This window comes from Thermobia domestica, chromosome 12, assembly GCF_964235325.1.
Source record: "Thermobia domestica chromosome 12, izTheDome1.hap1.1, whole genome shotgun sequence".
Taxonomy (NCBI): Eukaryota; Metazoa; Arthropoda; class Insecta; order Zygentoma; family Lepismatidae; genus Thermobia; species Thermobia domestica.
The window spans coordinates 102,513,281-102,525,553 of NC_137465.1; the positions used below are offsets into that span (position 1 = coordinate 102,513,281).

General features: G+C 35.5%; 1 protein-coding gene across 7 annotated transcripts in view; it reads right to left on the reverse strand.

The window, feature by feature from the left end:
* LOC145666559 (DENN domain-containing protein Crag-like) overlaps positions 1-12,273 on the reverse strand; it is a 252,916-nt gene that overhangs the window by 27,284 nt on the left and 213,359 nt on the right. For all 7 annotated transcript variants that reach the window (XM_081733899.1, XM_081733900.1, XM_081733897.1 and 4 more), the window contains 2 exons: positions 10,631-10,826; positions 6,550-6,839 (listed from right to left, as the gene is read on the reverse strand). In XM_081733899.1, coding sequence (XP_081590025.1) covers positions 6,550-6,839; positions 10,631-10,826 — 486 coding nt within the window. The remainder of the gene's footprint in view (positions 1-6,549; positions 6,840-10,630; positions 10,827-12,273) is intronic.

The window sequence follows — 12,273 nt, forward strand, 5'->3', positions numbered from 1 at the left end:
GTGTATAGAGGTGGGTAGTCCCAAAAGTACTCGATCTGACATATAGATGAAGGTTGTTTTTTAAAAAACATTACTATGGTCGAACACGTATCAACTTCATAAAGCTTAAGTTTGAAATCTAAATAAGCTCGTTGTTTAGTTATTTGTTTGGCAACCATCAACAGTGAACGCTCTGTGAATTAGTAAACAATGAAAAAATGGGTCATCGGTTATGTGAATACAATACTTCTATTTGAAAGATCTCAGTTCGTCCAATATCAAAGTCGAGCTAGATTCTACTCTGTGGGAGTCCGCTCCTTCGTTTACACCATTTAAATACGGCCGTACGAGCTTGAAAGATGAACATCGCCAGTGGTCATCCGAATGGGGTGACCACGCCAAATATAGTGAAGAAAATTTACAAAATCGTAATGAGTGACCGTCGCAAGCTAGCACACATGGTTAAGTATTTCAAAGAGTGCTGTCAATCGCACATTGACTGAAAATTTGGATATGAGAAAGCTATGCACAAGTTGGGTCCGCGTCTATTCATAATGGGAAATGAAAATGAAATGAAATCTTTCAGTTTAACGTCCCACAATTATGCCCTTTAGGCTAAGGGAGACGTTGATTAAAGCAAGTGACTGATGATGGAATGAGAAAGTGGAAGGGAACGGGAGTACCCGAATAAAAACTACGAATACGATGTTGTCTACTCACAATGGAACAAAAGCAGCGTTGTGAGGATGTTTCAATCGAGTGTTTGGCGATGTTTCACAGGAATAAAGCCGAAATTTGCGTCGACTCATAACAATGGATAGGATCCATCACTTTACACCTGAAACGATGAAACAGTAAAAACAATTGAGTGAAAGTGGAGAATCGGCTGCAAAAAAGGCGAAGACAGTACTATCCATCTGCTGGCAAGGTCATGGCGTCAATTTTTTGGAATGTGCATGGGATAATTTTCATTAATTATCTCAAAAAGCAAAAGCAATCAACGGTGAATATTATGCAAACTTACTGTAGCTTTTGAGTGATGAAATCAAGAAAAAGCGGACGCATTTGCGAAAAACAAAGTGTTGTTTCTGAAAATAATCCACCAGCTATCGCGACGGCCAAAACCAATGAGTTAAAATTTGAATTGCTTTCATATGCACCTTATTCGCCAGATTTAGCCCCTCAGATTATTTTCTCTTTTCAACCGTGAAAAAGTGGCTCGGTGGTAGAAAATTTGCCAACAATGAAGAGGTGGAGTCTGCGGTAAATGGCTATTTTGAGGACTCGACGGTTCAGATTACGAACAGGGTATCGAACGTATTGAACAGCGCTGGAAAAGTGTATCGAGCTGAAAGGAGACTGTATGACAAATATAGTTTGACCCGATTTTTTTGTTTTCTTGTTAAGTCGGGTACTTTTAGGACTATCCTCTCATATATATATATATATCCTGGCGGCTTGTGCTTTGAAATGAAATCTTTAAGGTTTACGTCCCACGGTTATGCCGGTTAGGCTAAAGGAGACGGTGATGATGAGTAATGAATGAAATGGTGGAATGAAGAAAGTGGGAGGAAACGGGAGTACCCCGAGAAAACCCACGCACACGGTGTTGCTTGTGCTTTGAATTTTAGGTGGTGCACAATGGATGACCTCTCCTTTTTCATTATTATTATTATTATTATTATTATTATTATTATTATTATTATTATTATTATTATATAATAATAGTTTAATAATAATAATAGTATAAATCAGGGGCGGATCCAGGACGACTTCTAGTGGGGGGCGGTGGGTTGTAAATCTGCTACTTAGAGATACTTTTAAAAGCTCCAAACTCTGAGATGGGTTTTATTTATATATAAAATAAAAGTTTCCTCTTCTGTGGGGACAATCGCCCCCCTGGCTCCGCCACTGGTATAAATAATAATAGCGATTTCTTCATGGCATGCTTCAAGCATGCAATGGAGAAGCTCATTTTGTATGATTTTCGACGTACTCTTGAAAATTGTTGTGCTTTCTAAATTACTCTTGAGAGCGCTATCAAGTTCTGCACCGAAATTAATTAATCTACGAAATACGCCTCGATTTGAAGAAGAGTCTGTTTTTCATCAAGTCCTCTTGAAGCCAATTCGAAGGTGCCACGAAACCAAATGCAATTGATGATTATATTGAGCACGTACCTGTTTTGCGTCACAGTTTGATTGTGATTCTCAATAGACCGCCTATAACTAGCATCTAGTTGAGCAGCAATATTCACTATTGCCAACACAGTGAGATTAGAACGTGTCTTATATGAGTTGACGAATTTTCATGTTTTTATTTATTTATTTATTTTGTCGTGCAGATGCTGGATATCCGCACCTTTTTTTACTCCATACATCTTCCTCCGCCCCGAACAACAAACGGAAAACAAAACAAAGCATTTTTAGTTTCACATTCACATAACTACTTATGCTGTTCGTGCAAGTTGAGATTAAACTTCCTTGTAAATGTTCGTTTCTGACTTCTTATTACTTGCGTTATATTCAGAGTCGGAATCGGTCATCCGATGTCTTTCACAAGTAGGTTTGCTTCTGAAGTTCTTTTCGAAAACGGCTAATTCAACAGAGACGTTACAGAATTCATTGCCACTGCATTGCTAGAATAGTTCACGTATATCAGGGACAGACATGTAATTATGCAATTACAGCAACAATATTCGAATGAATAACACAGACCGGCACACATACACACACACAAACATACAACACTACAAAGTCCGCTACCCGCTTTAAAATCTCACCTCTTCCCCAATTAACGCTCTTTTTCTAAAAACTGCCCTCCAATTTTCTCATTCACCCGTATACACATGAAAAGGAAAACATTGTATCAATGCTGCCAAATTTCTACTCCTTCAGATACGAGTGTATTAAATATCGACATCCTCAATTTGTCTTCACTCTTCACGGGGTCGCCTTTAGTATCTCCTTAGCTGCCTTGATTTTACTTGGTTGACAGAACCAATAGTTATGACCACATGGCAATTTCGCATTTAGGCAAGGCGCAAGTTTTTTTTCTCTCTCTCTCTCTGTAGCGACTTGGTTACGGTACGCAATATTGTCACAAAGGAACAGACTATTCCCCTTCAAGCGAGAACCGTGTCAACCAATACTAGAGGGGGAGGGACGGTGGAGAAGTTCCAGTTCCAAAGCGTTATGTTTTGGAAAAGCTGTTTTTGTTTGGTAGATTTGTTTGCAAATGATCTGCAAGCATAAGGATCCTTATGAGGCACTGTGCGGCGTGATAACCCTCCTCTTACTGCGCAACCACCGCAGTGGCATAGAAGCTGTTAAGCTAGGGAGTTTGGCAAACTCTCAAGCAGAAAGCAACTAGCAAACCCCGTTTCAAACGCACTTATTTGAAAAAAGATTATGTTGATAATAAAACGAAAAGTGATTTAACACAAATAAAAATTGAAAATATATAAAGGAGGTTTGTACAAACATGCAAACATTAAGAGAAACCGCCACCGTTATATATATATATATAACGGGTCAATGCACATTCGAAGTACCTTAGGGTCGAATACTAGGATCAGCATTTATGATATATTTCGAACAAGCAGAAACCACGTTACAAGAAACTGAAAATTAGACTTCCATCGAAGTACTTTATTTCGAAAAAATGCTTAGATAAATCTTAGATCCAATTATGTATGGTTTCTACAAATATCTTAGTTTTAATTTCCCTGATTTCAATATAAATTTTCTCTGGCTATTATTATCGGCCTGCTACCCTTCTAGCCGACCATAACTCGCTTTTATGTTCCATCTTTTGAGGCTATTTTTAATATAGCAATTTAATGTTCAGTTATATAGTAAGAAATATGTAAACGTTCCTACAAACGTTTATATCATATTTTAATATTCTTGCTTCAATTTCTGTTTTAATTCCACCTACTTCGTGGACTATAACAGTATACAGGGTGAACTTTTTTTTTTGATCTATTAGCATTTTCTAAAATTACCACGGCGTTTCAAGATAAAAGATCCGCCATGTATTTATATCGAGTTTATAAAAAGGTACAAGGTCATAAGCAAACTCCGTTATGAATAAAGATATGAAAAAATGGAAAGAGATGAACAGTTGTTGGAAACAGATGGTATTCAATCTACAATGTCAGAATTTTTCCAACCACCCAGTCGTTTGGGCTCCATACTATTAAATAAATAAATAAATAAAAAAGCAATGTTTTCAGTTCAGCAGGCTGTGCGAACGCAACCTACAGGCACAGAAAACCGAAAAACCTCGAATTCGTTTTCCAACAATGCTGTATGGTTGGTGTAACGAGGGCCCAAAGAAACAGCCTGCTGAACTAGCAACGTTGCATTTTCATTTAACACAGGGCACTTTACGTGTGGAGCCCAAACGCCTGGTGTGATATATATATATATATATATATATATATATATATATATATAAACCTATTTGCAACAACTTTACTCTCTTTCCATTTCTTCGTATCTTTACTCATAACGAAGTTGGCCTCTAGGCCTGGATTTCTAATACACTATATAATTTTATATATACATATAGAATGCTTCAAAACAATATCGTTATGGTGGTTTTTAATACATTATTATTATTATTATTATTATTATTATTATTATTATTATTATTATTATTATTATTATTATTATTTGTAAGATACAAAGGGTCATATGATGCTAGCAAAAAGGCTGACAACTACTGTTTGAGGGTAATGTTTAAATATTAGAAAACAATAGAAAAAAAACTGTATAAATAGTATATAAAAATATCAAATAGATTCGACTTATGAGTCTTTGGCATCACTGTCATATCATGGACAGCAAAGTGACTCAGACAGTTTCCTAATAGTGCAGAGATGCAGAAACAGGATTCTAGAATACCAAAGGAGCTCAAAGCCAGATAAGAACATGCTGCAGTGGCAGAGAGCTGCATCGAGAAATAGTACCGATAACTTCATTTCTTACTCGATAAGGTATAGACATTAATATACGAGGATATTTACTGGGTACCCTTTGTATTAGTGTATTTCATATTACGATCTATAGCATTTCGCAGGTATTTTAAATTCAGAAGAAATTGATACACGGACTCAGTTAAGGATTCATAATAGAGGCGAAGCTAGTATTGATTTCTTGGGAAGAGGTGGGGAGCAAGCAGAGGGACAAAAAAGTTTTGTGGGATAGTACAGTTTTAATACTGAAAAGAGTAGTTTTGTATTACTTGACTTACTATACAACATTTCTGTGGGGTAAGTTTGCCCTCCTGTCCTCCCTTGGCGTTGTCATTGATCCTTAACTTTTACATAATTGCATAACTCAGGGCACCGCAAACATAATTACGGTATGAAAAGTAGAAGGCCACAGCGAAGGAAAAGCGGCTATGAAACTTCAAGAGTAAAAGGGAAAATGGCCGTCAGATAACATATGTAACAGAGAAAGTAAAAATGTCGTATAATAGGAAGTTCACTGGTGCATTAGTTCAGGAATGTAAACACAGTCAATGATACAATAAAGTGATAAACTGTTCATAAAGTACAAAACATTCTTAATAAGCACACTTCTAAACACTGCAAGCTCCCACACAACAAACATTTTTGATATTTTCCTCATGATAATTCATATCCTCAAAAGATGTGTCAATCAAAGAGAATTCTTCCGAAAGTTTTCTCTGTACTAAGACGAAATAAGTCAATAAAACATGTGTATGCTTCCACTTTTCAGATTTTAACAGTATTTAACTAACTTGAATGATGTACTGTGACTTTTGTTCGTTTAAATATCATACTTGAGTTCTCCAGTTTCTTTGGAGGTCATCCTTGTGCCGCCCCTGCACTACATCCAAATGTAAATTAATGGAATCCATGATTAAAAACAATGGATATTCCCTTTCACCCGACTCCGATCTGACATTCTCTTCTCGAATTATGGCAATTTTTGCATTTTTCCGATAAATTTTCGGCTGGTCATAATGCCACAAGGAAGTATTCTTACACCCCGGATGACCTACATTTTATGACAGGGATCGCTTCGCAAACATTGTCGGTGAAGTTTCGAAACATACTATATATGAATGCCGTTAAATGTTAAACATTCTATATATGACTGTTGTGTGTTTTCATTATATATAACGGCATTCACATATAGAAAGTTTCAAAACTTCACCGACAACGTTCGCGAAGCGATCCCTGTCATAAAATATCCTGGGTGTAAGAATACTTTTTATTTATTTATTTATTTATTTTTTATATATATATATTTTTTTTTTGGCATTATGACCAGCCGAAAATTTATCGGAGAAAGGGAAAAACAGCCATAATTCGAGAACAGAATGTCAGATCGGAGTCGGTTGAACGGGAATATCCATTGCTTTTAATCATGGATCCCATTTATCTCTCTCTCTCTCTCTCTCTCTCTCTATATATATATATATATATATATATATATATATATATATATATATATTGTGTGTGTGTGTATGGTGTCTTTCATGTTATAATTCATCAAAACACTTTAAACACACTTAGCGATAAACAGTACATACCTGTTCCAGGAGTGGTATTTTTAACATTATCCACATTAAGAGGATTAGTGTTTTTCTTGTGTCCCAGTACCAACGACGACGATTTGCAACCATCAATGCTTTCAGCACTTGGAACTGAAGTAAGCGAGCTCTTCCTGTTGGCCAATAATGAAGAAGACCTCACACTGTCTATGCTTTCCACGCTATGTGCTGGTGTTACAGTACTTTGCATCAAATTCATGGGCTGGCTACGATAATCGTGGATTGTTACTGACAAAAATGGAACCATCCATTTGGAACAAAATTGGCACCTTAAAGAAAAATCAACAAGAATGCCCGTGAAAACTAATGTATTATCAGTATTTTCTTTATTTACATTTTCTAATATCTATGTCTACATTTGTTCCAGCATATACTAGTTGTCCAATTATAATTTCACCTTATATTTTTCCCTCTTTCAGATATTTGTTATTTTCATGGGACCTTTTCTCTTAGTACCATTAATCATATGTTCTACAAGCTGTAACATTTCAAGTGTTTTGATCATTTCACTGAAGATGTTTTTCCCAAATTCTTTTCTTCTAAGTACTGTTATGCACATACTGTGCTAAGAAAGTACGCAACAGTTTAACACTTACTTGTTTTCGTAGGTTTTATATTACATATGATATGATGGAACAAAGAGCTACTATACCCTTTCTTATGTTTAACGATAAAAGACAGCGTCAAACAAATAAATTTCAAATTTCATGTATACTAGGGTCGCTATCCTCTTATACAGTTTCAGAAACTTAAAGGCATAGTCCCTTCCCCCCCACCAAAAAAAAAAGAAAAAAAAATACAAAACAGGACTTAAATAACGCCAGCAGACAACCCTCCCGCTGACAAAACCGATCCATCAATGCTTGTACAACGTTGACTTATGTCTTTCCAAATTGTTAAAGAAAGGATCTGATGGTCAGTGACTATTTTTTTTTTTTTTTTTTTTTTTTTTTGTCAATTTTTAAAAATCTATTCAAGCATAAGTGTCTCCCTTGAACACTGATTAAATATTACAGAAATAGAATAATAAGCACTGTATAAATAGTAACTATTGACTGTAGCAAAAGCAGAGAAATGTACTGTAATAGACGCACTCTCGAATTTTGATAAACACTGAAGTCTATTGTGTAATACAGATCGAATACTGTTAATAATTATATTATAATAATAAATGTGTCTGATATAGTGCTGTTTACAAGACGAGACGAGAAAAAAGGTTTCCTTGTTTCACTTCGTAAATTTTGTCACATCTTGTCGCGCTTTCGGAGAATTTTTTCTCTAGTTTCGATTATTGAAAAAAGATGTCCTCGTTTCGTTTCATTTTGTAAATTCACATTCAAAATTTATGACCCGATTTTTTAGATTTCCAAACTATGCTATGCGTAAGGGTTGGAAGTCTTACAGAACGAGTTTGTCTGTCTGTCTGTCGTCAGGTAGCACAGCCAAAACAATAGGATACCGAGATGTGGATTTTGCAATAGATTCAGCACCCCATCAGAAACAGCATCCCGTCTTCTCTATTAACCCTCTATTCAAACCAGAAGTAATAAAAATTAATCATTTCGGGTTTCAATATTTATCGCCATAGGACAAACTCACGGATTTCATTTGGGTCTAGAATTTCTAACTGAAGTCCGATTTTCATGCGGTTTGTGGCAAATGATCAAGAAAGGATGGGAAATTTATGGAACAATGCTTACTAGTTTAAATTCATCCGGGATAATATCGATCACACCTCAAGAAAAACCGCAAATTTTCACCAGTGTACCTTACAATTAGAATTAGGTTTTGGATTTTTGAAGCGAAACTGCAGGAAACAAATTAAGTGTTAGTAAGAATACAAAATAAGTGATAGTGGTAACGCCCATAAATCACATGTTAAATAGCTATAGCCGATTTCTCGCCACAAACGACGGAGAGATTTCTTGGGTGATCTAAGGAGTGGATAACTGGCATCTTTCACAACACCCGCCTGCGGGATCCGATGCTTCCCTGTCTCACTCAGAACCAATCCGGTTTCTTCCAATTCATTCACTAGCGACCACATTATGTTCCATCTGGGGAAGAATGTGAGGCAAATTTGTTTCTGAATGCCCTTTGCATAGCAACAACAGATGCCGTTCTCCAAAGTTTTAACAATAAATTATGTTGTTCCAAAAGTACACTATTCTCACTGTGCGTTGATCATACTCACATAGTAGCACAGAATTGTACAGCACAATTCCCAATACAGCCGGCCCGGTTTCCTGTTTCTTATTGACCTTGGCAAGGTTGCCATCTAACGAAGAAAACTCAAAATCTCCACACCACACTGCACTTCATTCCAATTGTAAGGTACAATGGCGTAAATTTGCTGTTTTTCTTGAGGTGTAATCGATATTACAACGGATGAATTTAAACCAGTAAATAGTCCTATGAATCTCCCATCCTTTCTTGATCATTTGCCACAAACCCCATGAAAATCGGACTTCCGTTAGAAATTCTAGACCCAAATAAAATCCGTGAGTTTTAAAAGAATCACCCTGTATATTATCACGACCTTCAACACACTATCGAAACCGGAAGTGGTTCAATTTATAGTATTTCTGATTTCAATACTGATTTTCAGAGCAAGAACTGTAAAAGATATTGAGAAGCATCTTTTTTGCAATCGATTCAGCGTCCCAAGAATAGGTTCTAGATCCTCCCTTAACCCTCTATTCAAACTGGAATTGGTTCATATTAACGATTTTTGGTTTCAATTTTTATTGCTATCGAATGAAAACAGTAAGGAATAGCGAGAAATGTTATTTGATAGTATTCCTCTATTAAACCAGTAGTTGTAGATGTAACCGACTACTTAGAAGTTTGAGTATTGTATTCTGATGGTTTCGTCTAGTCTTCCGTAGTTTCAAAATTCACTTTTCTTAATTTCATCTGGAAGTTATCAGAATCCTTCAGCGTAACGAGAGGTTCATGAAGGGAGTGATATAACATTCAAACCATATTTATCATTGGAGTATATGGTGAAATGACTTGCGTATCTTGAAAAAAAAAATGATAAATGTTCCACATTGTGTTCGTACAATCATTTTATCAATTTACGATTTTTATGCTATGATTGATGTATCAATAAACCAAGTTTGAGAACTAAGACGAGGATAAACCAGAGTTGCCTGCCAGACTCGTGAAATTTATCTCTCGTCTCGTTTCTAGTCTCGAAAATGAGACGAGAATTGTCATTTTTCTAATATAGTCTCACATTTACAAGATTCTTACAATCTCAGGAGCAACACTAATCTAATAATATTTCCTAACAATAAATTACGCTTAATTAGCCGTGTAGAAAGACGTAGAATTAAAACAAATCTAGGAAAATCTCTAGGGACTAGTGAAAAAAATATAAAATAAAAAAGTTCCAGTAGCATTTGGCTGAAATGTAAATTAGAAATGAACATCTGCATGAATTCATGTTATTGTGTTTTTGTCATAATTATGAAGGTTTATGTCCTGGTCCGCACAATTCCAATTGCTAGTTTCTTAAGGTCATTTCGGATTCAGTAGTTGATAAAAAGAATCATATGTGCTCATTTAAAACCTACTTAGGCAATTTGTAGGACAAAGGTAATATTTAAATAATATTAATAACAATCCCTTGCTAAACACTTTTATATATATTAGCAGTTTTGCAAGCGTTTTCTCGTATATAGTACAAAATTCTTAAGTATTATGTTTTAATGTAGTTATTTTATTAAAATGAGCTCTAGAAATAACACAAAAAGGAAAATGTGGCAACTACCTAGGTACAGATCTGTCACCCTCATCCACTTTCTTAAGACCAGCCATAAATAAGCCCCCATACTGATTTTGGTGACATCTTCCACCACCCGCGGTGTGTCGGCATCGAAAAGCAACTGTATAGGAGGATAGCGAACGTACTACATAAATTTTTATATAATAGTTACTACTTTTAATTTATATATATTTAATAGAAAATCAAATTCAAACACAATTGAAAGAATCATTATCATATTTACGTTTCACAGAAGACAAGTGGGGATATTGCTTCAAAAATACTTACTTCGTATTAAGGTTAGAATCTTCAGGCACCCACCCAGCCATAATTTCTTCATCATAAAGGACGGATGAGCAATTATGGCACTTGGAACATGTCGTCATAAGGATTTCCAACGCAACTGGAGCATTTGAATCCCTTGTTGATGACTTCGGGTAGAGATTTTCACAAAGGCTCAAGAAAGATGCTGTATAAGTTGGTCCTGCAACAGTAAAATTACGTAAGAAGCGCTGAAGACTTAATAGGTACTTCAGAATCATTTTCATGCACGGGTTGAAAGGTTTTAATATCTTAAAAGTGTATAGTGTATGTTCAACTTCAGCTTTCCGTTAAAAAACGGTCTTCTGCTGGAATCGAAACTCAAAAGCATACAGTACAATGGTTTCAGTGGAAGGACACAGAAGCCGTGGTAAATAACGGAACTGGGTTCAGTTGTAACTATACGGAACACACCTCTGATAGATTTTTTTTATAGGTATACAATAAGTGTTTATCAAAAAATGTGTGACTAAATCTAACTCAAGCACAAACTTAATTTTCATGTCTTTTATTCAGCTCTTGCTTGTTACTGAAGATCAAAAACAGCAAACTTCAAGTTGTTCCTAATGAGCTTGATTATTCTATGATTTCACTCTTTAGTCGTTTGTGTTGTCCTATCCACTTAGCACGTCACAAAAATCATAAAACAAAATTATATGTCACAATTTACGAATTTTCGGTTTCACCTTTCAAACTTTCAAAAGGTACTCGCCCAAATGTGAAAACTGGGTTTCGTCAACCATGAAGAAAGAAAGAAAGAAAGAAAGAAAGAAAGAAGAAAAAAAAAACTGGAATAAGACGTGAACCTCGTTATCAAATCTTGAAATTCTAGAAAACTTTTTAATTTAATAATAATAATATTTATATATCAGAAGCCGCACTGTGGGGCTTTTATTGTCATATGCGGTCAGTAAAGGTTATTTCTATCAACTTTCCAACTGTGAAATTGATAAATTTTCGACGATGAAGACTGTGAATGCGATTATTTAATTTGAGTGGGAACCTGATTAGCTATTCATCAAAAAATCAATACTTACAACTAATCATTCCGATTACACAACTTAAACTGCTTTTAAAGGCGTACAAACGATACTTTAATGAACACAGGAATACACTATATTATTATTATTATTATTATTATTATTATAAATAATTGTTGTTATGAAAAATATTCAACAAAATAGATCGAAAATCAAGCCCTGGAAAATTCACATGATCCCAAATATCTTTCTTTACTGACAGATAATGCAGTGACCACAGACCAACCACACAGTGACCACACACATTGCCACAAATTCACCCCGAATCGCTATATTCTTCACTCTTCACCCTCATGTGGTGACCAACAGAGTTAGTATTTGTAGCACCACTACCTTTCAACTCTTTATTACATGCTAAATGAAGGGAATGATTTTTTCTTCCCAAACCGTGTGTGAATTTAATGAATTTCAAAGAACGGGTGAACACTGACATTAAAAGTGGGAGTGTGTTTTGACTGGTCAGGAAGCGGATTACAGTGGTTAACACACCGATACGGTAAGTTTGAATCCTCTCGTTCTGGTATAACCTTTTTTTCCTATCTGAATTTCACTTTTTGAGTGTTTAATGAG